The sequence below is a fragment of the Phyllobates terribilis genome, unplaced genomic scaffold, assembly GCF_046119375.1.
Source record: "Phyllobates terribilis strain yellow unplaced genomic scaffold, ASM4611937v1 Scaffold_4__5_contigs__length_816908805, whole genome shotgun sequence".
Taxonomy (NCBI): domain Eukaryota; kingdom Metazoa; phylum Chordata; class Amphibia; order Anura; family Dendrobatidae; genus Phyllobates; species Phyllobates terribilis.
The window spans coordinates 673,043,833-673,067,608 of record NW_027362764.1 but is presented as its reverse complement, the minus strand read 5'-3'; the positions used below and the strand labels follow the sequence as shown (position 1 = coordinate 673,067,608).

At 40.6% G+C, this 23,776-nt stretch overlaps 2 protein-coding genes across 2 annotated transcripts in view; one reads left to right on the top strand and one right to left on the bottom strand.

The window, feature by feature from the left end:
• Positions 1-1,754: 1,754 nt before the first annotated feature.
• LOC141265874 (carbonic anhydrase 1-like) lies at positions 1,755-9,075 on the top strand. Its single transcript, XM_073679532.1, has 7 exons — positions 1,755-1,909; positions 2,161-2,358; positions 2,884-3,002; positions 4,468-4,563; positions 5,509-5,571; positions 5,929-6,084; positions 8,778-9,075. Exons 1-7 carry the CDS (start codon positions 1,873-1,875, stop codon positions 8,895-8,897), a joined length of 789 nt encoding a protein of 262 aa, XP_073535633.1. The 5' UTR covers positions 1,755-1,872; the 3' UTR covers positions 8,898-9,075.
• A 1,290-nt stretch (positions 9,076-10,365) lies between these two features.
• CA13 (carbonic anhydrase 13) overlaps positions 10,366-23,776 on the bottom strand; it is a 40,946-nt gene continuing 27,535 nt past the window's right edge. The window contains exons 4-7 of the mRNA XM_073679531.1: positions 22,350-22,445; positions 17,117-17,179; positions 12,655-12,810; positions 10,366-11,710 (exon numbers count right to left, since the gene is read on the bottom strand). Coding sequence (XP_073535632.1) covers positions 11,585-11,710; positions 12,655-12,810; positions 17,117-17,179; positions 22,350-22,445 — 441 coding nt within the window. The 3' untranslated portion in view covers positions 10,366-11,584. The remainder of the gene's footprint in view (positions 11,711-12,654; positions 12,811-17,116; positions 17,180-22,349; positions 22,446-23,776) is intronic.

Sequence of the window (23,776 nt, the reverse complement as noted above, 5' to 3'; positions counted from 1 at the left end):
AGCAATCCCTGCATGTGTTCTGGCTGTCCAACAGCCACGAGACATGCAGCAGCGGCAACGCAAACATATTTTTCGAGCACGCCGAAGACTCTCTGTTAGCACACGTACATGCTCAAATTCTGCCTTATATGAGCATGTTCGTCCAACACTAATGTCTATCCATTGTGAGGGATCGGCTCTGTAATAGACGCTGGTTCACACACAGGGATGCAGCTCGCAGGTTCAAACAAACTGGTGGTTTAATAAGTGTCCATAAACCAGTCAGGAAACAAAATATAACAGCCTCATTCAGGTTCAAAAAGGTATAACTGAACAAAAGCTCTAAAGAATCAGTCCATACAGCATGGCGTCAGCCGTTTAAATGAAGTGCTTTTCTCTGCCTTCAGCAGTGTCTGAGCAGCACAAAACACACAGACTGACTGAGACAGTCGCAGCTGTCTTAAATCAGGACATTTCAAGACCTGGACTGGAGGTAAGTGAGCAGCTGATCCCACCCAGCTCTTTCAGCTGCTCGTAAAACCCGGCCCCATAATCCGTACCCATTAAATACCTCTCAGCACTATGTGTGCTGGAGCCTGCTTCTCCAGGTCCTACATCACCTAGGCTTGGTACCTTGGGGACACATACCTCCCGTCCACGACCTGTCCAGCTGCAACATTACACCATCTACAGTGGGTACGGAAAGTATTCACACCCCTTTAAATTTTTCATGCTTTGTTTCATTGCAGCCATTTAGTAAATTCTAAAAAGTTATTTTTTTTTCCTCATTAAAGTACACTCTGCACCCCATCTTGACTGAAAAAAACACAGAAATTTTTGCAAATTTATTAAAAGAGAAAAACTGAAATATCACATAAGATACATTTAAGTTTGTGGGTGTGATATGAAAAAATGTGGAAAAGTTCATTGGGTATGAATACTTTTTCAAGGCACTGTACGTGAAAAAAAACAAAAACGTCTGAATGGGGGCATAAGCAACCATAATGGTTTTTGACTAGGTATTGTTAACACTGAGATTTTCATTAAAGGGAAACTGACAACTGATAAATGCTGCCTGTGGTTACAAAATGTATCAGACACTGGCTGCATTATTTTAGCTATATTTGTTTCACTATGAAAAGCTACGTTTCAGAGAAAATTATACTTTTAAAAGCTAGACCAAGCCACGCGGGAGACTAGTCGAACAGGCTGGTCATCTGCGGCTAATTCCCGCCTGCTTCCCTTGAGTGACAGGTCTCTCCCTGCATGCGTGTATAGAGTGAGACCTGTCAGTCATTGTAAGCGGGCAGCGAGAAGATGCAGCAATTTAGAATCAAACATACCTGGCTGAAATCGTGCAGCCAGTGTCTGATACAAGCTGCTAGTGGTTCGTGCAGCATGTATCAGCTCTCAGGTTTCCTTTTATATCTTATTAGGTGGCTAGGCTACGTCCATGTTCAGCACTGTGAATGTTTGAGCCATGAACTAACAATTTGATTGACTATGAAATATTTATCTTTCATTAAACTGCACAAAAAATATTATTTTTCATACCTTGCTCTAATCAATCTCATATACAGGGAAGGGGCATTTGTAAAATTGCAAGCTGTGGACCATGAATCAGCACCATTGAAGGTCATAGGCTAACAATAACTTTTCGTGCTTTTATCTGTGGCACCATTGCAGTTATTTTTATGAGTGAATGTCATCACTTTGTGTAATCTTCAAATTGCCATGAACATTTTTATTGCCTTTGTGTCATATTTAGAAGAGACAGTGCACATAAACCCACATATAAAACCCTAGTGATGCGACTATATATATTGGGGACTGGAATCAGTAAAGCCCATCATCATCAGAAGAAGAAGAAGCAGCTCTGTGACACTTTACACCATGAGTGCATCAGCCTGGGGATATGATGTGCATAATGGTAAATGCTGGTAGGCATATTGATAAGGATGAACCTGCACAAGGTATACTCTAATTGTAGACTTAATGTGTTAATACACTTTTTTAACCAGTTTCAATTCAAAATATCCTACAGTTTTGGGTATGCAGTTCTAATGCTGAACTATTTGTCTCCATGGTTATCGACTACAAACAAAACCCAATGTACTTTAAACCTTTTGTCTTGTGGTTGTTTATTTGATTTGTTTAACATTCATTGATTCTTTATTATAGGACCTGACCATTGGCATAAAGTTTATCCTATCGCCCAAGGAAACTTCCAGTCTCCGATAGACATTAGAAGCAAGGAAGCAAAGTTTGATGCTTCTTTGAAGTCTCTTAGTATCAATTACAGTCCAGCTTCCATCAAATCTATCATCAACATTGGGCATTCATTCCATGTAATTTCTGAAGATACTGCGGACATCTCAGGTAAGACATTTGATCTAAGGTTCAGAATAAATGATGTATAAAGTTTTGATAATCAGATGATAATTCTTAGTCAGTGGCAGATTTAGTAAGCATGCAATAGTAAGGGTGCAGTCAGACGGTCTTATAACACGGGCGACGATCGCATAGCAATGCTCGGACTGGCCGTGGGCTCTTCTGACCTGAGTGTGACAGCTGCACAGAAATACATGCTGCCATGCTTAGATCAGGAGAGCTGCCGTCCAGTCCGAGCATTACGATGCAATCCTCGTCCGTGTTACACGGTCATCAGACTTTGCCCTTAATGTGATAAATAGGCAACAAAGCAACATGCTACACCCTCTTATTTGCAAAGATTTCCTTATAAATATCACATACTGTATGTTCAGATATTTCTGTAGTTCTGATGTGTACGTGTATATACTTCAACAGATATGAGAACAGTGTTTTATAAAAACTGTAGTAAAGTTGGTAAAGTTTGCACAATTTTTCACACATATTAAAACTGTTAAAATACTGTAAATGTAGTGGTTAAAGGAGGCCCGCTCAATGCAAACTACAGGCTGAACCAGTTCCACTTCCATTGGGGCCCGACTAATGATTTTGGATCAGAGCACACTGTGGATGGAAAGGCATATTCAGCAGAGGTAACTGATTTTAATTACAATCCTCGAAGCACTTTTTCTAGACGCTATAAAGAATAACTGGGCTATAAGAATTTTAAGACAATCTATGAATCTGATTAATGTCCATACCAGACACGGGTAGACAACCCAAGGTCGAGTCTAGAGATGCCTAAAAATGATTTCTGTAGCTAAGTTATACTAAGGTATGCCCTAAATACAGTCCAGTATTATTAGTATAGAGGCTAATTTCTTAGCAAATGGGTAAAATATTTACCAATACACTATAGTTAAAAAAAGAAAGTTTTAACAAGTCAAAATATGCTTTAATTCACTTTAATAATGTTTATAATATTAAGTGTTAAGTTGCTCAAAAGAATAGATGTATCTTGTGTTTCCTCTACTGTAACATTATGTATTAATATTGCTAGCTTTTCCTTAGTATAGATCATCAATACCAAATCGGTTGCCGGATGTGCTTAGTGGCATAGCGGAACAGCATTGCTCTGTCAACTGCATAGTGGCCACAGTGGGGTACTGCAGTTCCATTCCTATTCATTCGATTAGGGGCGGATGTGTGCTGTACAGTTCAACAACTGATTATATCTGGCCGCCATCGGCACCAAAACAGCTGATTGGCAGGGGTGCCGGGTGTTGCCATTCTACTGATCTAATATTGACAACCTATTCTGAGGCTATGGTCACACGAGCGTATATCATCTCATTGGGCTGATTATGCCAATCACACTCTCCTCAAACTCTGATCAGAGTTTGATCAGAGCGTGATCATAGTGTGATCCAATTCTCTTGGATGAGAAAAAAAATGTCTCCATCTTCTCCATTTTCTCCACTCTGTCAGTCCTTGGAAATCGGACTCCACTAAGATGTCATCCATGTGCAGTCGAAGATTTCCACACACTCATTGACTTGCATGGCTGAGTGTGATCCAAATATCGGATCAATCTCGAGTATGCTGTGATTTTTTTTTTCCGAGGGGAAAAAATGGATATGTGCCCAGCCCCATAGAATTATTCCAAGTGAAATCCAAAATGTTTTGTTGGATCCCACTTGGACCGAAAACACGGCCATGTGCACGACCCCTTAGGATAGCCCATCAATTATAAAGTACCAGTCAACACCTTTAAGAAAGACTCCTGTAAGGTACAAAAAAGGAAGTAATAAAAACTGCAGCAACATATGCATTTCTCAAAAAACAAAAAATAATATAAATGTATAAATGAAATTATACCACAGAGTAGCATTGTAAAAAAGTGCTATTCTTTTCTCAAAAAAGGAAGGTCTCATAAAATATGGACTCACACAGCTACATCGCCCTAAAAATATAAAGCTATGACCAAAGAAATGCAAAATGACAAAACTTAAAAATTCTTTGGTTCCTTTTTTTAGGCCAATGGATCAAGTTTGTTAGCAGAAAATGATTATTGAATTATACGATTATACTTTGTGATTATTTCCACTTTTATTATAGCTGCATCTTGTCCACTGGAACTCTGAAAAATATTCCAGTTTTGCTGAGGCCTGTAAGAATCGTGATGGATGTGCTGTACTGACGGCTTTCTTACAGGTATGTACTAACCAGGAATTCATTATTAAAGACGTAATGGCATCAAAGTTTTTATCCTCATAATATGGAAAAATTAAATGGGACCCAGCAGGGATGGATGAGAATTGAAACATAGTTGTACAGATTGAGCCTACCAAACAAGGAACACTCGAGTCTTAATGCCAAGACGCAGGTGTGTATGTGTCAATGGGCCTTAAAGAAGCCCTCCTCCCCTCAAAGTTGTTATCCTTTTAATATATTGCAATCATCATATTATATTGCACTATGTACTTACAATTGCTCATTTTGCCTTTCTACCCAGTTAATTCCTCTCTTTTTCCATCACGTGATTAAAAACTGACTAGCTGAATCCTTCTAAGCTCTATGTAGAAACAGGAAGTCTCATGTCCCTGCATGAGTCATGAGTCACTAGAAAAGTCTATGGCAGGGGGAGGAGCAGCTGGATCAGGAAGTGAAGAGGGGAATGATAAAGGCAGGGAATAGAGACTTCCTGTTTCTACATAGACCAGAGAAAAGAGAAGAATTAACTGGGTAGAAAGTCAAAGTGAGCAATTGTAAGTACACAGTGCTATATAATATGATGATTGTAAAACTTTGATGGGAGTTCTTCTTTAATCAGAAGCCCTAGATTTTTTTTTATACATGTTACAAATAAGATTTGTCAATGGAGAGCTTTTTCCTTTCCGTATTGGTGATGCACAGGAATGAAATAAAGCCTTTGATCAATTCTCTTTCAAATAAAGCTGTAATTTGGGAAATATTTTGCCAGCTTGTAGAACAGTAAATACTGAGGCAATATTTTCTATTTTAAATTTACCTACATTTCTTTAGCTCTTTTTAGATCCTAGTGGCAGCATAAAAAATTGACATAAATTAAATGTTCAAACAAACTACAGTATAATTTTTTTACATTTTGTGGTAATATTTTTTCTTTTTTTTTCTTAGGTGGGTAATGCTCATCCTGGTTTACAAAAAGTGGTGGATGCATTAAGCCAAATTAAAACAAAAGTAAGTCATGTTTGTTGGCCATATCTGTAGTAATCTGTATCATTTAGTCAAAACATGTAATAATAATATGTTACAAAGATGATTGATTTCATTTGATAATCGTGTAGCCAACAAAAACCTACAAAGAAAGCAAGAGACTCCTAAGTCTAATAAATGAAGCTTTATTAATAACAGTAATGTTTTGGACTAGACTTTATCTTGCTTTCTTTGTAGCTTTGGATATTCTCTGTTATTTGGTTCACTTATAGATTATCTGTATAGGTGATTTACATCAATATATGCAATGTAAACTCTACAGAGTATGTTTCTTGTAATGGACTAATATCTACCATATCACAATATTGTATCACTTTTTAGGGCAAGCAAGCAGCTTTTACCAACTTTGACCCATTTGCCTTGCTTCCTACATCAAAGGACTACTGGAGTTACTTTGGATCCTTGACTCACCCACCACTGAATGAGTGTGTCACCTGGATTATATTCAAAGAGCCAATAAGTATCAGCCCTGACCAGGTAATAACAACAAAAAAGTGAACATCTACTTAATGTCTAAAGGTCCATTTAGACTGGCCGATAATCAGGAAATGAGCATTCGAAGGAACACTCACTTCCAACTATTAGCCCATCTAAACAGGCGCGAAAACACCCAGCGAATGAGGAAAACATTTGTTCATTGGGTGTGATGATTTTTAAGCAGGCTTAAAGATTATTGTTATCGGCAGCAGATCGTCCTGCATAAACGGGTGATGTGCTGCCGTTAACATAATATTCTACGCCCACAAAACGATCAGATTAACGATTGTTCCATTAACACTGAATTCCGGTCGGACTGTCTAAACAGACCAGGAAATAACTGGTTATTGGCTCATTTAACAATAGTGATAGCATATGAGGAATTTGACAAAGGGAAGTCGCTTCCTTTGTTAGATCATCGGCACCCACGTAGTAAGATCGCAGTGTGTCGAAAAGGTTGATTTGGCAACAGAAGGTCAGAAAATGACTAACAGGGGAGATAATGGGGTGTAGTAGTAAAGTGTACTATAAATGAGATCAAAGGAAAGAAAAGAAAAGGATTTTGAGTGTTTTATAAATAAAAAAAATAAAAATCATAAAATCACAGTTATAACAATAAAAATATGGTTTATCTATAAAAAATAAAAAAAAAAACAATCCCACAGTAAAATGTTACATATTTGGCATTGCCACATTTGGAACAACCTGTATTCTAAAACTGCATCCATTTTCATTATATATGGTGAATGCCGTTAAGAAAAATCTCAAAACTTACCCATAAGTGCCATTTTTGTTAATCTTGGCTAAAAAAATTATAAATGATCAAAAGGTCAAATGTATTCCAAACTGGTACCAATAAAAACTACAGCTTGTTATGTAAAAAACAAGCCCTTATACAGTTCTATGAACAGAAAAATTAAAAAGTTAAAACTCTTAATCTATGACAAAGCCAAAAAGTTATTTTTTGGTGTTAAAAAGTAGTAAAACATAAAAAAGTTATAAATTGGGTATCAACATAATCATATCGACCCACAGAATAATTTTAATATGGCAATTATAATGCAAAGTGAACTCTGTAAAATTTAAAAACAATTCCAGATTTAATGCTTTTTATTCATGCCTAATACAAAAAAAGAGTGATCAAAGAGTAGTATGTACCAAAGATTGGTACCAGTAAAAACTACAGCCTTTCCCGCAAAAAACACACTGTTACTCAGCTCCATTTCCAGAAAAAATAAAAAAGTTACGGTATGTGTGTCAGAATACAGTGACCTAAAAAACACCCAATTTTTTCTTGGGCAAAACATAAAAAGAAAAGATAAACTGATGCCACTCTGATCAGAATAATTGGTCCGTGTTTCCCGTATGTGGAGAACTGACCCTACCCTTAAAGTGATGGCTCAAAAATCACCTTGTACCTAATATCTCTTTTCAGGCACTAGAATGTGATTTGATCTTTCTCCTCAAAGCAGACAGAAGAGATTCCTTGTAAACTGTAAATTATGACTTAACATCAATATAATGGGAGAAACAAATTCTTTTTTTTTTCTAAATAGTCAAATCTGGTAAATATGTTCCTTAATAAATTCTAATGGCTGGAAAATTGTTGAAACCCGACTTGTAAGACAAATGTATTCTATTAGTTGAAAACTGCAAAATTTATATTTTGCTCATAAAAAAATATTTCAAATGAGGTTATCATTACGTCTATAAACTATCTCCAGAAATCTCTTTTAGTTGAGAAATCATTAGTCCCTCCCCTAAAAAATATTTTTTCTAAATATTATGAAAATGAGAAAAAAAAGTCTGTTCCACCAAATTTGTGAATTATTGGAGTCCCTGCAAAATTCAATTCCAAGCCTCTTAGTTAGTTGATCCCAAACCGTGCAGAATACAGTCTTAAAATGCAAAAGCGTATAAGTTATTTTGGTGTATACCCAAAACAGTCCCACGCGTTTTATGTCTCAATTTAACTGAATCGAAGAAGAAGCCAAAAGTGATGTTGCACGCAGTGAAATTGTAATAACAAGGCGTTCATGGTGATCAGTGCCTGGGGTATATCTGCAGTTCTGGCAGAGTCTGCCCTCCTCCTCCATTTGTCAAATATGCCAAGGGGGAGGAGACTAAGGGGAGGAAATGCTATCACACAGAGTCAAGCGAGCCTACTTACTCAGGGAGTGTCCAGATGACACATATGTTTCGCTGTCTGCTCCTAAGCAGCCCCTGTTCTTCAGTAAGGGACAGTGTCGGCAGCACTTTTGTGCTGCAGGTGGTTCATGTTTTAAGTTTCCCGCTCCTGCTGTTAAGCCTTTATTAAGGGAGTCTTGGTGTTTGCGAGGGTACAAATCCATCAGACCACCCCTACATTGGTGCACCCACGTACCACACTGCCCCTACTCTTCCATCACCTATTCTGCTAATTATGAATTTAATGGACTGGATTAAACCTGAGTAAGTTTATGTTTTTTATAAAATTTGTGGGATATTCCTATAATTCAACAGTTTATATATTGATATAATATATAAAAAGTTTTGTAGAACGTAAATGTATTTCATTATATGTCATCATAGTTCTGTCGACTTGTCAATGGAAACAGGTGATAAACTGATCATCAGACACATCCCCTTCAGCTAGGTTGGTTAATTTGTCACAATCATCATGTAAAGTGAATTCTTCCATTTATTTTTCATAGTTGATCCAATTTCGTGGTCTGCTCTCATCGTCTGATGGCGAAAAAGAGAATCCAATCTTGGACAATCACCGCCCAACTCAACCTCTGAAGGACAGAGAAATCAAAGCCTCTTTCTCATAATTGAGAAATCAGGGAACAATGTGGAGCAAAACTACAGTAGAAGCCTAATAGTGCTACCTGGCTCAAACGTAATAATATTACACAGTGAATCCGCGCAGATGTATTAGGTGACTGCTGTTATGTGTTATCATGTAGTTCCACAATGTAAGATGAAATCAATAAAATAAATAAATGATCATTAATGTTTCATAAATGATAAATAAGAGGATGGGGGGCGCAGTAGTGCCCAATGTAAGTAAGCGGGATTCCTTCTAACTCTATCTCTATACCTGAAATAATTTGATTCCGATTGAAATATCTGGTCACTCAGAATGTGTGTCAACCGAAAAGCAGTACAAGAAGCCTTGGTGTGATCTGGTAGTGGAGGATGAAGAGAAAAAATTCCAGCTAGTGTGCAAAGAGAGACACAAGAAGGCGCCGTGCTATCTACTCCTGTTAGACAAAACCCAATCAGAAAACTAAATGAGCATATAACCTGTGGTAAGTAAATAGTAATAGTACATATAAATAACACAGGGCACTAGGTTAACACTATTTTGATCAAAAAAGTGTAAAAGCCATCCCACCACGACAAGGTGACCCAATCGGGTTGGTCCTATCCTGTATTAAAACCTCACCATGTGTCAGCCGACCTCAATATAGATAAAGGCAGAGCAGGACAAACAGGGATGTGGCTGTCCTTTTTGAACTAGGCATTTCATCTCTATAGTTTCTCATGGGCAGGTGTCTGAATAGTCAGGCCACAGTCCTGCTCTGCACTCTTATTTCATAGGGAATGTCATTATTTACTAAAACAATGAAGAGAGCGGAGAGGTCCTCTTTAATTTCAGAATTATGGACACCTGTATATGATACAGTGCACTTTCATCACTGTAATATATAGAAGGATCTGTGTTAATTTCTCCTCTATTATCAATCAACCACCCACCCACCATCCGGCACCCACAATATTTTCCTCATTTTATCCAGGATTTATCATCCCAGAGGTCAGTTTCTTTCCAATTGTTCTAATTTGAAAAAGTTGTGATTTGCTTCAGGTGAATTGTCCAAAATTACTACTGCCATTTTACACATTGTAGGAGACTGCATAATACAATGGAGGCTTGCATGATCTTGGGTGCGGCTGCACGCTTCCCCGTAATGTAATGCAGCTATCAATTCAAATGGTAGAGCACAGCCAATCAGAAGGGATTATCATGGCCAGATTAGTGTCAGGGAATGCAGCAGTCATTTTGTGGTGAATCTGGACAGTGGATGGACGTCACATCTCACTGCTTAGCAATAGAGATATGGAAAGAAAACTATAAAACAGTGGTCAAATTCTACACCTTCAGTGGTGATTGAATATTTGTGAACTGACCAGATGTTTCATATTTCTGCATATAGTTGACCTGAAACTACATCAAATTTTCACATAATTCTTAGCAGTAGATAAAGAGGATAATATAGAAAAAAATAGTCACAAATATTAGACTTTGTTGTTTTTTAATTGAGGAAAATGATCCGATATCACATGTCTGTGAGGGGAAAAAATAGGTGAATCTTTATGATTAGCAAATAAACTGAAGATGAAATTAGCGTCTGGTGTTTTCAATCAATGTAATGACAATCAGGTGGAAGTCTGGTTGTGAAAGTTTGTCATGGCATAAACAAATGAGATTTCTGAACACCTCAGAAGAATAGTTGTTAAACCATCTTTAAAAAGTTTGGGCTCCACCAATCCACTGTCAGACAGATTGTGTACAAATGGAAGAGGGGACACAGCTATCGAGTGGAAGAAGGTGCTCTGGTCACATGAGACCAAAGTAGAATTGTTGGGGCTAAATGCAGAATGCTATGTGTGGAGGAAAAGAAACAGTGCACATCACCCTGAAAACACCATCCCCACCGTCAAACATAGTGGTGACAGTATCATGCTGTGGGAATGCTTTTCTTTAGCAGGGACAGGGAAGCTGTTCAAAGTTGATAGGAAGATGGATGGAGCTAAATACAGGGTAAACCTGGAGGAAAACCTGTTAAAGGCTGCAAAAGACTTGAGACTAAACATTCTGCCAGAGCTACAATGAAATGGTTAGAGGAAAACATATTCATGTGTGTGAATGTCCAGTCACAGTCCAGACTTATATCCCATTGAGAATCTGTGGCAAGACTTGAAAATTGCTGTGCACAGATGCCTCCATCCAATCTCACTGAGCTAGAGATAGTTTGCAATGAAGAATGGACACAAATTTCAGACACTAGATGTGCAAAGCTGGTGGAGACATAGCCCAAAGAAATACAGCAGTAATGGAAGCAAAATGGGGTCCTACAAAGTATTGACTCGGGGAGGGGGGGGGAGCTGAATATAAATGCACTTCACAATTTTCAGATTTAGAAAACTATGTGTTAATTATTTTACACTGCACAAATACTTGCTACTTAGTGTTGGTATATCACATAATATCCCAGTAAAATATATTTGTGGTAGTAACGTGAGAAAATGTGGAAAATTTCATGGGGTATGAATACTTTTTCAAGGCACTGCACATGTGACTATTTATAACGACATCAATGTAAATGTACATATATGAATTTAAAACATTATTTGAAACCTTTGCACTTGTCTACATGGTGCACAATTATATACAGCTAGTACTGCCCTGCCAGTGCATAATGCCATCCAGATGCAGCGCTGTAATAGAAGTCGTTTATAAGAATGATGCTCTGACTTTCCTCCCTTTCAGTGGCTGGACGGGACGGTGATTGGTTTCCATACAGCAAGGCTCTATTCCATCTGCTTCAGTGGTTGAGAAAAGGCTGCGGAACCGCGATAACTGAAAAAAGAATTCTGGTAATTACCATACTATAATGTAAACTCATTTTATCAAAAGCTGCCTGACAATTGGAACTAAGAACTGATTTGAATAGGGGGTGGATGTGCAATACCCGGCCATGGCCACTATTCGGCTCACGGAGCTGTGCCGTGCAGCTCAGCAACCCAACACATTCGGCCACAGCTGTCACCAGGAGCTACTGATCCGTTGGGGTGCTCGGTGTCAGATATCCTAACGATAGGCCAGTACCATTTAACTTTTAGGTACAAAATTCTGTGGTGATTAATTTCATAAAAAAACTTTGGATAAATTGGTGTTACAATTTTACAAAATTCCCTACATAGACATAATCATAGTTAAAAAAAAAAATCTGGATTCTTGAAGCCCCGATATACAGATTTTTTTACTGAGCATAATTGGAGTGACATGTAGTAAACTCTTAATCCCAATCAAGTGCTTGCAACAGGCAGCCCGACTTTTATCACTTTAAAGGCTCGCTCACACAAAAGTATAATACGGCCGAGTGCTATCCGAACCAATGTTATACTACGGGGCTGTGCTGACTGGGGCAGTGCAGCTTCAGTACGAGAAAAAAATCTCAGCATACTGTGAGTGCATCCAATAATCGGATCATGTCACCCATACAAGTCTATGGATGCATGTGAAACATCGGACTGCAGTCAGAGGTCATTGAGTGCATTACGACAGCCGCCGACTCAGATAATGGAGAAGATGAAGAAATTAAGTTCTCTGTCCTTAAATGTACAGTTGGCATGAGTTGTCATGAAATCACATCAATTTTTCTTGCACTGTTAAAAATAGCAGATTTCCTGCACACAAAAAAGCAGCAAAAAACCCTGTACATGCTGCATGGGAACATGGGCTTATACACATTCCATGTCTCCCAGCCTTTCCAGGCTTCCTGATGGAGAATCTATTCATACCTGTCTGGAGCTGACAGTTGTTGATTCTTTTAATACAATCCATGTTACACTTTCTAAAAGTGGGGGAACAGTAATTGATCCTTGGTAAGTCCAAAATTCCTTGCAACCAGGGAGTAGACATGATGGATCAAAGTTTGTAAAGGATGTTTGTTCATCCTAAAATGAAAATGAGACTTTTTAGCACATCTATCCATTCAGATATTAGGACAACTGGCAAACAAAATCCATAAGGACATAACATAAAATTGTATCCAATTATTCTTGTAAATTTGTCGAACCCAAATTAGATGAAACGATTCCTTCGCTTCCACTCGTTTTCTAATTATGATGCCAATATTTTTTAAACTTAATACATAAATAATACTATAGCTGTATAAAAAAATATGGACCACACATCCAGTACTTATACTGTACATTGATCCATTGCGGCTAAGGAAACATTTCCAAAACTGAACACAGGGTTTTATATGCTGATCAGACTGTATGAAGCCCACTGCCACATCACATAAAACCTTACTAACCTTACTGGGTTCCTAACTTTAAAGGAGCGATACCAATGCGATTAACATTGCCAAAGCAATTGGGCATCAGTTGCAATAGATCAATGTATGTGTAAGGGCTCACCAGGTAAGGTGGATCCGCTAAGCCCCTGGTGTTGGAGGGCACATGAACTTCAGGCGTTGGTGCAGCTTCCAGAGGACACGTGGAATCGTGGCACCTAGGACTAACTAGAAACTCAGGAGCAGACGGAAAAAAGGATGGGAACCCAGCAGAGATGGATGAGAATTGAAACATAGTTGTACAGAAAATTGAGACTACCAAACAAAGAACACTCGAGTATTAATCCCAAGACACAGGTGTGTGTGTCAATGGGCCTTAAAGAAGCCCTCCTCCCCCCAACGTTTTTATCCTTTTAATATATTGCAATCGTTATATTGTATGGCACGGTGTATTTACAATTGCTCATTTTGCCTTTCTACCCAGTTAATTATTCTGTTTCCTCTGCTCTATATAGAAATAGGAAGTATCTTATCCTCCTCTTCAACTCCTGACCTAGCTGCTCCCTCCTCCCCCCTGCCAGGGAATTTTGCAGTGACTCATGACTTGTGCAGAGAAAATTGTCCTCCTGTTTCTACAGAAAGCTTAGAATGATTCAGTTAGTCAGTTTTTAATCTTGTGATGTCATTGAGCTAATGGAAAAGAGAAGTATTAGCTGTGTAGAAAGGCAAAATGAGCAATTGTAAGTACACAGTGCTATATAATATGATTATTACAATATATTAGGAGGTTACAAATTTTTGATGGGAGTGCTTCTTTAAATATTTCTAGGCAAATGATGTCATGGAAACACGCCGAGCTACTTGAAAAACCCGACATGGAGGACAGCAGAGGGCAGCGAACTCAGGAGAAGGGAACGGAGCCTGGGATACCTAGGAAAGGTGTGTAATAGTATGAGTTTTTGATATGTGGTCCATGTCTTTTTTCTACAGTTGTAGCATTTTGCATATGGTCCCATCTCTCTTTTATCGTTTTACTTTATACCAGAACTTCTCCTGTTTGGCCCATGTGGTTTTAGTTAGCAGGAGACAGACACATGATCTGATTTTAGATAGTATGTGCTCTTACCCACAAAGAACTGTCAGTCAAACAACAGACTGACTTTAATATGCAAATAGGAGGGCGTAACGGTGCACCAAAACATAGGCCACACCAATCTTCTGCAGCGTGTTAAATAGCAGCAGACATTTTTGGCAAATCGAATCGTATATGGTTTGAATTTGCCGGGTCCTAAAATTCGACACAAATATGATTTGCATTGAGTCAATTTGCTCATCCCTACTGTTTAGGCTTCATGCTAAAATGAATAGTCATTCAAGGGCTACTCATTAGTATACAGTACATAAACCTTTTTCAGGGTAAAGAATCCCTCGAAAAAATGAAGAGATCCATAAGAATTAAGAATACGCAATTTTTATTCAAAATTATTAAAACAACAATGAAAACATTACTAAAAAAAACAGAGATGCCTCTAAAGGACACTTTGGCTGACTATATCCTATAAATATTCCAAAACTTCCTGGGTATCTATTCAAGCACAAATACAAGTATACCATCAATTATGCCCAGTGGCTATGATATGATATTCTAAGTATGACGCGCCCCCTGGGCCGTGGGGTACTCGGTAGCCGGGCCGGTCGATGCTGGGGGATGTCATGGGGGCAGTGACCAGGTCCGTGACCCAGGGCGGTCAATAAAAGGGGAAAAGTAAAAGGGGAATAAAGTTTTTATAGAGATAATGTTCGTGACGCCACCTGTGGTATACGGCTATATGGGGCCGCCGCTGAGGTGCAGATCCTCTGGAGCTGGTGGTGACGCAGCAGAGTTGGTTCAGCTCTCCACAGGCAGAGCTTAGCCCCAGAGCAGGATATAGTGTTGTTATGAGGTAGATGTTGCTGGTGCTGTGTAGTGCAGGGCTGGTGATGGCGTTGCAATAATTCTAGGACACAGTGGGGTGCAGTCTTCAGATTTTACTCACAGTTATCATGCTGCTTCTGGTTACAACTGCCAGCTTATAACCACCCACGTCGTCCTGCGTTCTCCAAGGAAGGGATTCAGCAGCTCTCAGGTATTTCAGTAGTACTTAAATGGGACCCCGTTCTATGTTCCTTCCTCGGTCGTCTTCCTGCGCTGGCTCTCACCCTCCTGCCCTGCACCTCACAATCAGTGTCCCAAGCCAGTAGCCTCGGATCTTGTCGTGCGACGTGCAGTCCCCTGGACCCTATGCGGCCACCTTTTCAGCGATATAATTGTGGTAGTTGGCAGCTGCACCTTGAAAGTACAGTAGCCTCCGGTTATCTAGCTGAGCCTGATTCTTCTCCACTAGTTTAGGGGCCGGTCCCCTCTGAGGCCTGATCCCTCCACGTCCGTGTAGATTCGGGCGCATGGGTGGCATCCGCACTCGCCGTGCCCCTGGGATCCCCTCTGTCTCTGTAGCCTTCCCTCTGCTCCCATCCTCTCTCAGTCTTTCCTCCTGAGCCTCTCATACTAGGCCCTGCTCCTCTCTCCTCTCCTCCTGAGCAGAGCTCCTCCAGAGCTCCTGCTCCCAACTCTCTCTCCTCTGTACTCTCTCCTCAGACTGATCTGACTCCTTCAAGATGGTTCCCTTCTTATACTCCTACTTAAGGTGCTCCCTTGAACTACTTCCTCCACCCACACCCACTACATGGTTCCCCCTCTCTCGGGTTCCCCCCCTTCCAACCAGGGACAGGGCTCAGCAGTGGATCAGTGCATCTTGCCCCTCCTGCTGGTCTGGAATGGAGTAGTGTTGGATGCAGGTGGGTGGGTCCCAGGCAGTACCCCATCCTTACCTTAGAGTGGGGCACCACACCTCTGGATGAGATGCAATACCTCTGTGGCGACTGAACCCGCAGGGGCGCCACATATACATATGGTGGCATCTTTGCATTGTGAGTGAAGACATGTCAGAAAATATAATATAAATTTTTTTTGTTTTTACCAATAATAGGTTACATTCCATGTAAGGCTAACATAGTTCAGAAAAAAGTATAATAGTACACGCTGCCGGAAGAAGCGAGGCGAAACACGCATCGGGCACTGCGGCTTACATCTCGGTTGATTCTGCATGACACGGTCACAGGTAATAAATGGTTTTCTTTCATTGTGCCTTTTGTCTGCACATTAGTCCCCATACTTAATATTGTCTGTCCGTGGATCATAGCTATTTTGCATTACATCTACTGCTTTTTGTGACCATATATGATCAGTGGGCAATGTGCAATTTTGATATGTGCTATGTGGACATTTGAGATAGAGATTTTTTTCCTGCTAGTTAAATAATATTTATATACTTAGCACTTTTCTATTATTTGTTGTTGACATCAGGCATACTCATTCTTGCCGTTTATATCAAGATATAAGTATTACTATTAGACATTTTTTCTGAACTATTTTAGGCTTACATGGAATGTAAAATATTATTCGTATAAACACAAAAACATTATATTATATTTTTCCAGCATGTCTTTACTCACAATGCAAAGATGCTACCATATGTATATATGGTGAATATAGAATATAGTATAATAGCCATTGGGCATAATTGATGGTATACTTGTATTTGTGCTTGAATAGATATCTTGGAAGTTTTGGAATATTTATAAGATATAGTCAGCCAAAGTGTCCTTTAGAGGCATCTCTTTAGTAATTTAATAATGTTTTCATTGTTGTTTTAATAAGTTTGAACAAAGATTGCGTATTCTTAATTCTTATGGATCTCTTAATTCTTTTCGGGGGATTCCTTACCTTGAAAAAGGTTTATATATGTATTGGGAAGTACCATATTTGTATATTGATTTGGAAATGTTTGTTGATAATCACTAGTATTCAGGTAGTCAATTGATAGTTTATGCTCATAAATTTCATCAAGCTTTGCTACTGGTACCTTAAAGTTGATGTTATCAAAGGCATTTGTAATTATTTCTAGGTTTTTGTTATGTTCTTCAATCTGAAACGAAAAGATGTTATTCTAGTATGTGTTCTATAAATGTTAATGATATGTTTGGATATTAAAGCTGATCTGTTAAGAGTTTTACTCCGACATTTGTATCACACAGAAAAGAAGCGATGCTTGGAGATACAGCATATATATGTTTTGTGGGATCTGCCTGGACCACTAGAGAAAAGCTAAGAGTCCTGCTTTACTCTATCTATACCCAAGCTCCAATTCATCATTGTTGCTTCTCCAGTTTTCTGGAGTAATCTGCTCCTTTAGTATTTGCTCCTTATTCTCTACACATTTAACACCAGTTGTCTTTTTGTGAGTCTTTTTTTATTTTTCCTCGACCACTTTGCTTTTTCAGATGTTTTAGACAGATTCATAAAATGCAACTTTTACCAAATGTCACTTTTTTTGCGCATATCACTCCAGTCCCCAGCTGGAATAAGGTTTCAAGAGGAGTTTTCAACTTTGTGCATTTTTGCGACTTTTCAAAGCATTTTGCGACATTTGATGCTGAAAAGTAGCAAAAAATGGTTAATGACAAAAGGAAAAAGTATTTTTGATTTTGTATCAAATTCATGAACCGCATGCGCCAGTTTGAAGAATTTGATGCAAAAATCATCAGTGAAAACCACAAGACAGAAAAAGAAAAGTGATTTCAATAAATCACAAATAATGAATTGGAGCCACAGTGTGGGTAAACGGTCAGTCATTATGAGCCCTATTCATCAAAGCTTTGACGTACTGGTGTAAAAAGTTTTGACAAGTTGCATAATTTTTAGGCAACTTGAGGCTGTGCTAAAATAATGTGACTTTTGGAGCTCTCATACTATTTTCTCCCAGCTCCGACAAAGTGGCTGGAGCTGGGGAAAGACTTGGGTGTGGCGACTGTGGATTGTCAAATTCTTGACAAGCAACAGCGTTCAGTATGCCACATATCTTACTCCAGCTGAGACTAGAAAAAAATTTGTGGCAAGGCGTACATGGAGGTGCATGCCACCTGCCCGATGCTGCTGATTTATGAAAAGCCATATGCCTCTTCGTGAATCAGGAGCGTCTTACGCCAGCATATTTCTTCATCAAGCCTAACATGAACAATGCCGGTCTTGATGAATTGGGCCCTATGTGTAGGTGGTAGAAGCATGGGCTACTACTATTGATATCAGGCAGTTCATTAAAAAAAAATAGGTTCCAATGACTTGTAAGGTAACTTACAGATTTGATGCTTGACAACAGTGATGAAGAAATGGTTCCAGGAATTAGGTATAAAAAGGGCTTAGCAAAGCCTTGCTGAGAGGTGGTAGTTTTTTAGGGTCTTTCAGTTTGTTTAGATGCCATTCCTTGTCAGTTCTGGGGCAGAGTCTAAACTGTCCTACTTTCTAAATGGCAACAAAAGAGGCTTAACAAGGCCACTCCCAGAGGTGGGAGCTTTTAGGTGCGTTTTGAGTTAAGCACCATTCCTGGGCGGCCCTGGGGCAAAGCCTACATGTCCTAAATTTTGCATGGTAAATATTGGTAAGTACAGGTGCATCTCACAAAATTAGAATATTATCAAAAAGTTAATTTATTTCAGTTCTTCAACACAATAAGTGAAACTCATATATTATATAGAGTCATTACAAACAGAGTGATCTATTTCAAGTGTTTATTTCTGTTAATGTTGAGGATTATGGCCAGGGCCGGCTCCAGGTTTTTGTGGGCCCTGGGCGAAAGAGTCTCAGTGGGCCCCTTTAACACATACCACGATTCATGATGCACAGATACCGCAGAGAAATATACAGTACATATATTACAATGCCGAAGATTTCACTTCTTACATTACATGAGCAATATCTATTGTAAATTCTACAATAGCTCAGAAACCGGCGAATTCTCTCAACACACAGTGCAGACCGGACAGTATAGTCCTCCATACAGTATTATGGGCCTCAAATATTGCTCCATGCAGAATACTGGTCCCCATATAACGCTCCATACAGGATACTGGCCCCCATATAAAGCTCCATACAGGATACTGGTCCCCATATAACTCTCCATAGAGGATACTGGCCCCCTTCTAACGCTCCACACAGAATACTGGCCCCAACATAATGCCCCATGCAGGATGTCACCCCCCACTTATAATGCCCCATGCAGCAGGATGTCACCTCCCCCCCATATAATGCCCCATGCAGGATGTCACCTCTCCCCCCATATAATGCCCCGTGCAGGATGTCACCTCTCCCCCCCATATAATGCCCCATGCAGGATGTCACCTCTCCCCCCCATATAGTGCCCCATGCAGAATGTCACTGTGACACCCCAGGGGTCTGGTTACCACAGTAATAGAAATATTACGTCTGAGAGCAGGTGGGAGGTTTTCTGGTCAGGAGCCCTTAAACATGCAACACCTCCTGTCCCAGGCCAGATAGGGGAGGAACCTGCCCTATATAAACTGGATCTGGGGCGGAGTTAGTTAGACAGAGCCTGGAGTGAAGTTCCAGACAGAGGGCGAGAAACAGCTAGGAGCTCTGTAGGAGCAGGAGCTGAGTGCCAGGGACTGGAAGCAGATATTGCTCATCCTGGCTGAAGAGACTATGACCGGACAACGGAGTCCGAGGCTGTGGGAACCTCTAAGTCCAGCAGCAGAAACCAGCCGGCAGGGGATTCCAGGTCCTCTGGCCATAGAAGCCCGGAGGCTCAGTCACAAGGAAGGGACCAGCACCGCCATCGAGGAGCGGAGGCTATCAGAAGGCCCCAAGTCACCAGCCATACGGGTGAGCACCACACGGTATACTCAGGGACGTGGGCTACTTCCACTCGCTTACAGCAAGGTAGCCAGGAAGAGTGCAGATAGACGGGGAGGCCTACAACTCCACCTGGCCAGGGGAACTCCTGCTTGCTCACAGACTGACCAGGCCCCTTATGCTAGCCAGTACTCCCGGGAGGGTCTGCCTTAATATCATCAGTAAAGACCCTGAACTGCACTGCAAAGACTCTGAGTCGTTCCTGCTTTCTCACCGCATACAGCACTACTAGTACTGGGATGCCCGCGCACCATCACTCCCATCATCCACATTCCCTGCCCTGAGGCCATACTCTTCCCGCAGGGAGTTATCCCATCACCACACCAGCCTCAGCGGACTGCCTCGCAGCGGCGGTACACCCTGACTGCAATCCACGGGTGGCGTAGTCGGACATTAAACCACAAAAACCCTATAAAGACTGCCACTGGTTTGACCACCCTGAGCCACGGGACCGGGTCCCCGCCACGGAGACTACAACCCCCAGAGACCCGGCTCCGGGTAACCCACACGCGTGTACACTCGGCCCAGGGGGCGCGTCATCACCTCTCCCCCTCATATAATGCCCCATGCAGAATGTCACCTCTCCCCCCCATATAATGCCCCAAGCAGGATGTCACCTCTCCCCCCCATATAATGCCCCATGCAGGATGTCACCCCCCATATAATGCCCCATGCAGGATGTCACCTCTCTCCCCCCATATAATGCCCCATGCAGGATGTCACCTCTCTCCCCCCATATAATGCCCCATGCAGGATGTCACCCCCCCCATATAATGCCAGATGCAGGATGACACCTCCCCCCCATATAATGCACCAAAAAAAAAAATCAAATGCTCACCTCATTTCTCACCTGCTGCCACTGCTCCGGACCCCTCACCCCCACCGGCGTCTTCCCGCTCTGCGCTGCCTGAGATGGCTCAGGAGAGAGCGCGGTGTAAAGACGTCACCGCACCCTCTGACCTGAGACGTTACAGTGCAGCAGCCGCGCAAGACACCGGAGCTGGTGCAGAGGCACAGGGAGAGGTAAGTATTGTGCTGGGGCCATGAGCAAGTGGTGGGGGAGCGGGCGCTGACACAGGCACCGCACCGCTCATGGGTCCCATAGCTCGCTGGGGTGCCCGATGGTGAGAGGCCCCCCCACCTGCTCAGGGCCCCGGCACTTGCCCGGGTGCGTCGGGTGCTGACGCCGACCCTGATTATGGCTTACAGCCAATGAAAACACAAAAGTCATTATCTCAGTAAATTAGAATACTTTATAACAACATCCTGAAAAATGATTTTAAAATCCAAAATGTTGGGCTACTGAAATGTGTGTTCAGTAAATGCCCTCAATACTAGGTCGGGGCTCCTTTTGCATCAATTACTGCATCAATATGGTGGAGACGATCAGCCTGTGGCACTGCTGAGTTGTTATGGAAGCCCAGGTTGCTTTGATAGCAGCCTTCAGCTCGTCTACATTGTTGGGTCTGGTGTCTCTCATCTTCCTCTTGACAATACTCCATAGATTCTCTATGGGGTTAAGGTCAGGCGAGTTTGCTGGCCAATCAAGCACAGTGATACTGTTGTTTTTAAACCAGATATTGGTACATTTGGCAGTGTGGACTGGTGCCAAGTCCTGCTGGAGAATGAAATTTCCATCTCCAAAAAGCTTGTCGGCAGAGGGAAGCATGAAGTGCTCTAAAATGTCCTGGTAGACGGCTGCGCTGACTTTGGTCTTGATAAAACACAGTGGACCTACACCAGCAGATGACATGGCCCCCCAAACCATCACTGATTGTGGAAACTTCACACTAGACCTCAAGCAGCTTGGATTGTGGCCTCTCCACTCTTCCTCCAGACTCTGGGACCTTGATTTCCAAATGAAAATTGGAACTCTGGGACCTTGTGGAGTGTGTCAATGACTGCCTTCTGGACATCTGTCAAGTCAGCAGTCTTCCCCATGATTGTGGAGCCTACTGACACAGACTAAGGGACCTTTTTAAAGCTTAGGAAGCCTTGCAGGTGTTTTTTGTTAATTATTCTAATTTACTGAGATAATGACTTGTGTTTTCATTGGCTGTAAGCCATAATCATCAACATTAGCAGAAATAAACACTTGAAATAGATCACTCTGTTTGTAATGACTCTATATAATATATGAGTTTCACTTTTTGTATTGAAGAACTGAAATAAATTAACTTTTTGATGACATTCTAATTTTGTGAGATGCACCTGTATGAGCTTTACCTGCCGAAATCTATAAACAACATAGGATCTACTCAAAAACAAAATTGATAAGAATCCTTTTAGGTTCAAAATTTTGAAGAGGAGCCAATGATCTTCAATGTACGTATTGGTATGAAAGAAAAAGTTTGCAAAAGTGACAATAAGTTTATAAAGAAAATTTCTACCTTTAAAAATATTCCCAAAACAGCTAAACCATCGGGCTTATAAGCAGCTTCCAAAAAGCTTGAATATTTTTCGGCATTCCAGTGGACAATGTGAAGCTGAAACCAATTTATCAAAGAAGGTAGAATTAATGCTTTACGTAAGAAATAAACAACAGTATTTCTTACTGGAAAAGATAATCTTTCTAACTTGAGAATATAGCATCACAATTGCACCATAGTAAGTGGGAAAAGTCAGGTTTCTTTACAAAAAATATACTGGGTTTACATCAGGAAGGTGACCAGACCCGTCTGTCTATGTCCTTCACTGAAAAACTCACAGCATTAAATGAATGTGTCATATGAAAGTGACTTATTGTTCAAATATGACTTTTATGTTAAATGTATTTTTTTTAAAAAAATTGCAAATGTTTTTCTTTTGTACAAAATCTTTATTAAAAAAAATAGAAATCTTGCAATTTTCCCACTGACCACTGAGGCTACTTTAGACTGATAATTCCTGCTCTTTCAGGAAAAGTTTTCAGCAGTTTCATTATCATCAGAGACAGGATTACAATGACAGATAACACAGCTGATAACACAGGATCCACCATTCCCAATATTCAGTGTCACATCTCCTGACTCTTCTACTCCTTTCACAAGGAACTTTGCACTCTCTCATTAGATGCTTCAACACAAATTGATGCTTTAATACAAATGATAGTGTTGAGGTCAGTTTACTGCTGCTAATGTACATGTGGATTTCCTGAAAGAACAGACAGTATAAGCCTAGAATATCCTCAGTTGCCAGTGTGAAAATTGGAAGATTTCTAAGTTGTTTTTTTAATACAGATTGTGATATGAAAAAATATATTGGCAACATTAAAAAAATAATTTAACATAAAAACCTGATTTAAAGAGTAGGTTATTTTCTACTCAGGCATTCCCTTTAAAGGACTTTAAAGGGGTAGTCTCACCTTAGGGTACAAGTCTGCAGCCATGCTATGTGACTGCAGACTTCTGAATCCTCACAGTGTGCATAATGCGCTTTGTGATGATTCTCCAGTACCGACGCCAGGAGCAGGCGGTCATGTGGCCTCAATTATGGAATTTGCATACGTCCAGCCACATTCTAACTAGACGTGCCCAGCTTCACTCAATTCACTCGTATTGAGCAAGGCCACACATGTCTAATTGGCATGTGACTGCATATACTGTATACAAATCACATACTTGTGGTCATGCACCTGCAGCTCCCAGTGCCGGCACTGGAAAATCCTCACAATGTGCAGTGTACACTACATGAAGATTCACAAGTCTGCGGTCACACAGAGTAACTGCAGACTTGTACCCTTAGGCCGGACAACTCTCTTTAAACATGCGGCACAGAGAATAAGAGAAAAAGATAAGTAACCCATTATACCTATGCTAGACATGTTAAGAATATGACA

What these genes read in the sequence shown, in the direction of transcription:
- LOC141265874 (XM_073679532.1), top strand. Translation starts at nt 1,873, where the DNA reads ATGAGTGCATCAGCCTGGGGATATGATGTGCATAATG. An exon ending in AGATACTGCGGACATCTCAG is followed by an intron (nt 2,359 to 2,883) that starts GTAAGACATTTG and finishes CTGTAAATGTAG; the next exon opens with TGGTTAAAGGAGGCCCGCTC. An exon ending in GAAAGGCATATTCAGCAGAG is followed by an intron (nt 3,003 to 4,467) that starts GTAACTGATTTT and finishes CTTTTATTATAG; the next exon opens with CTGCATCTTGTCCACTGGAA.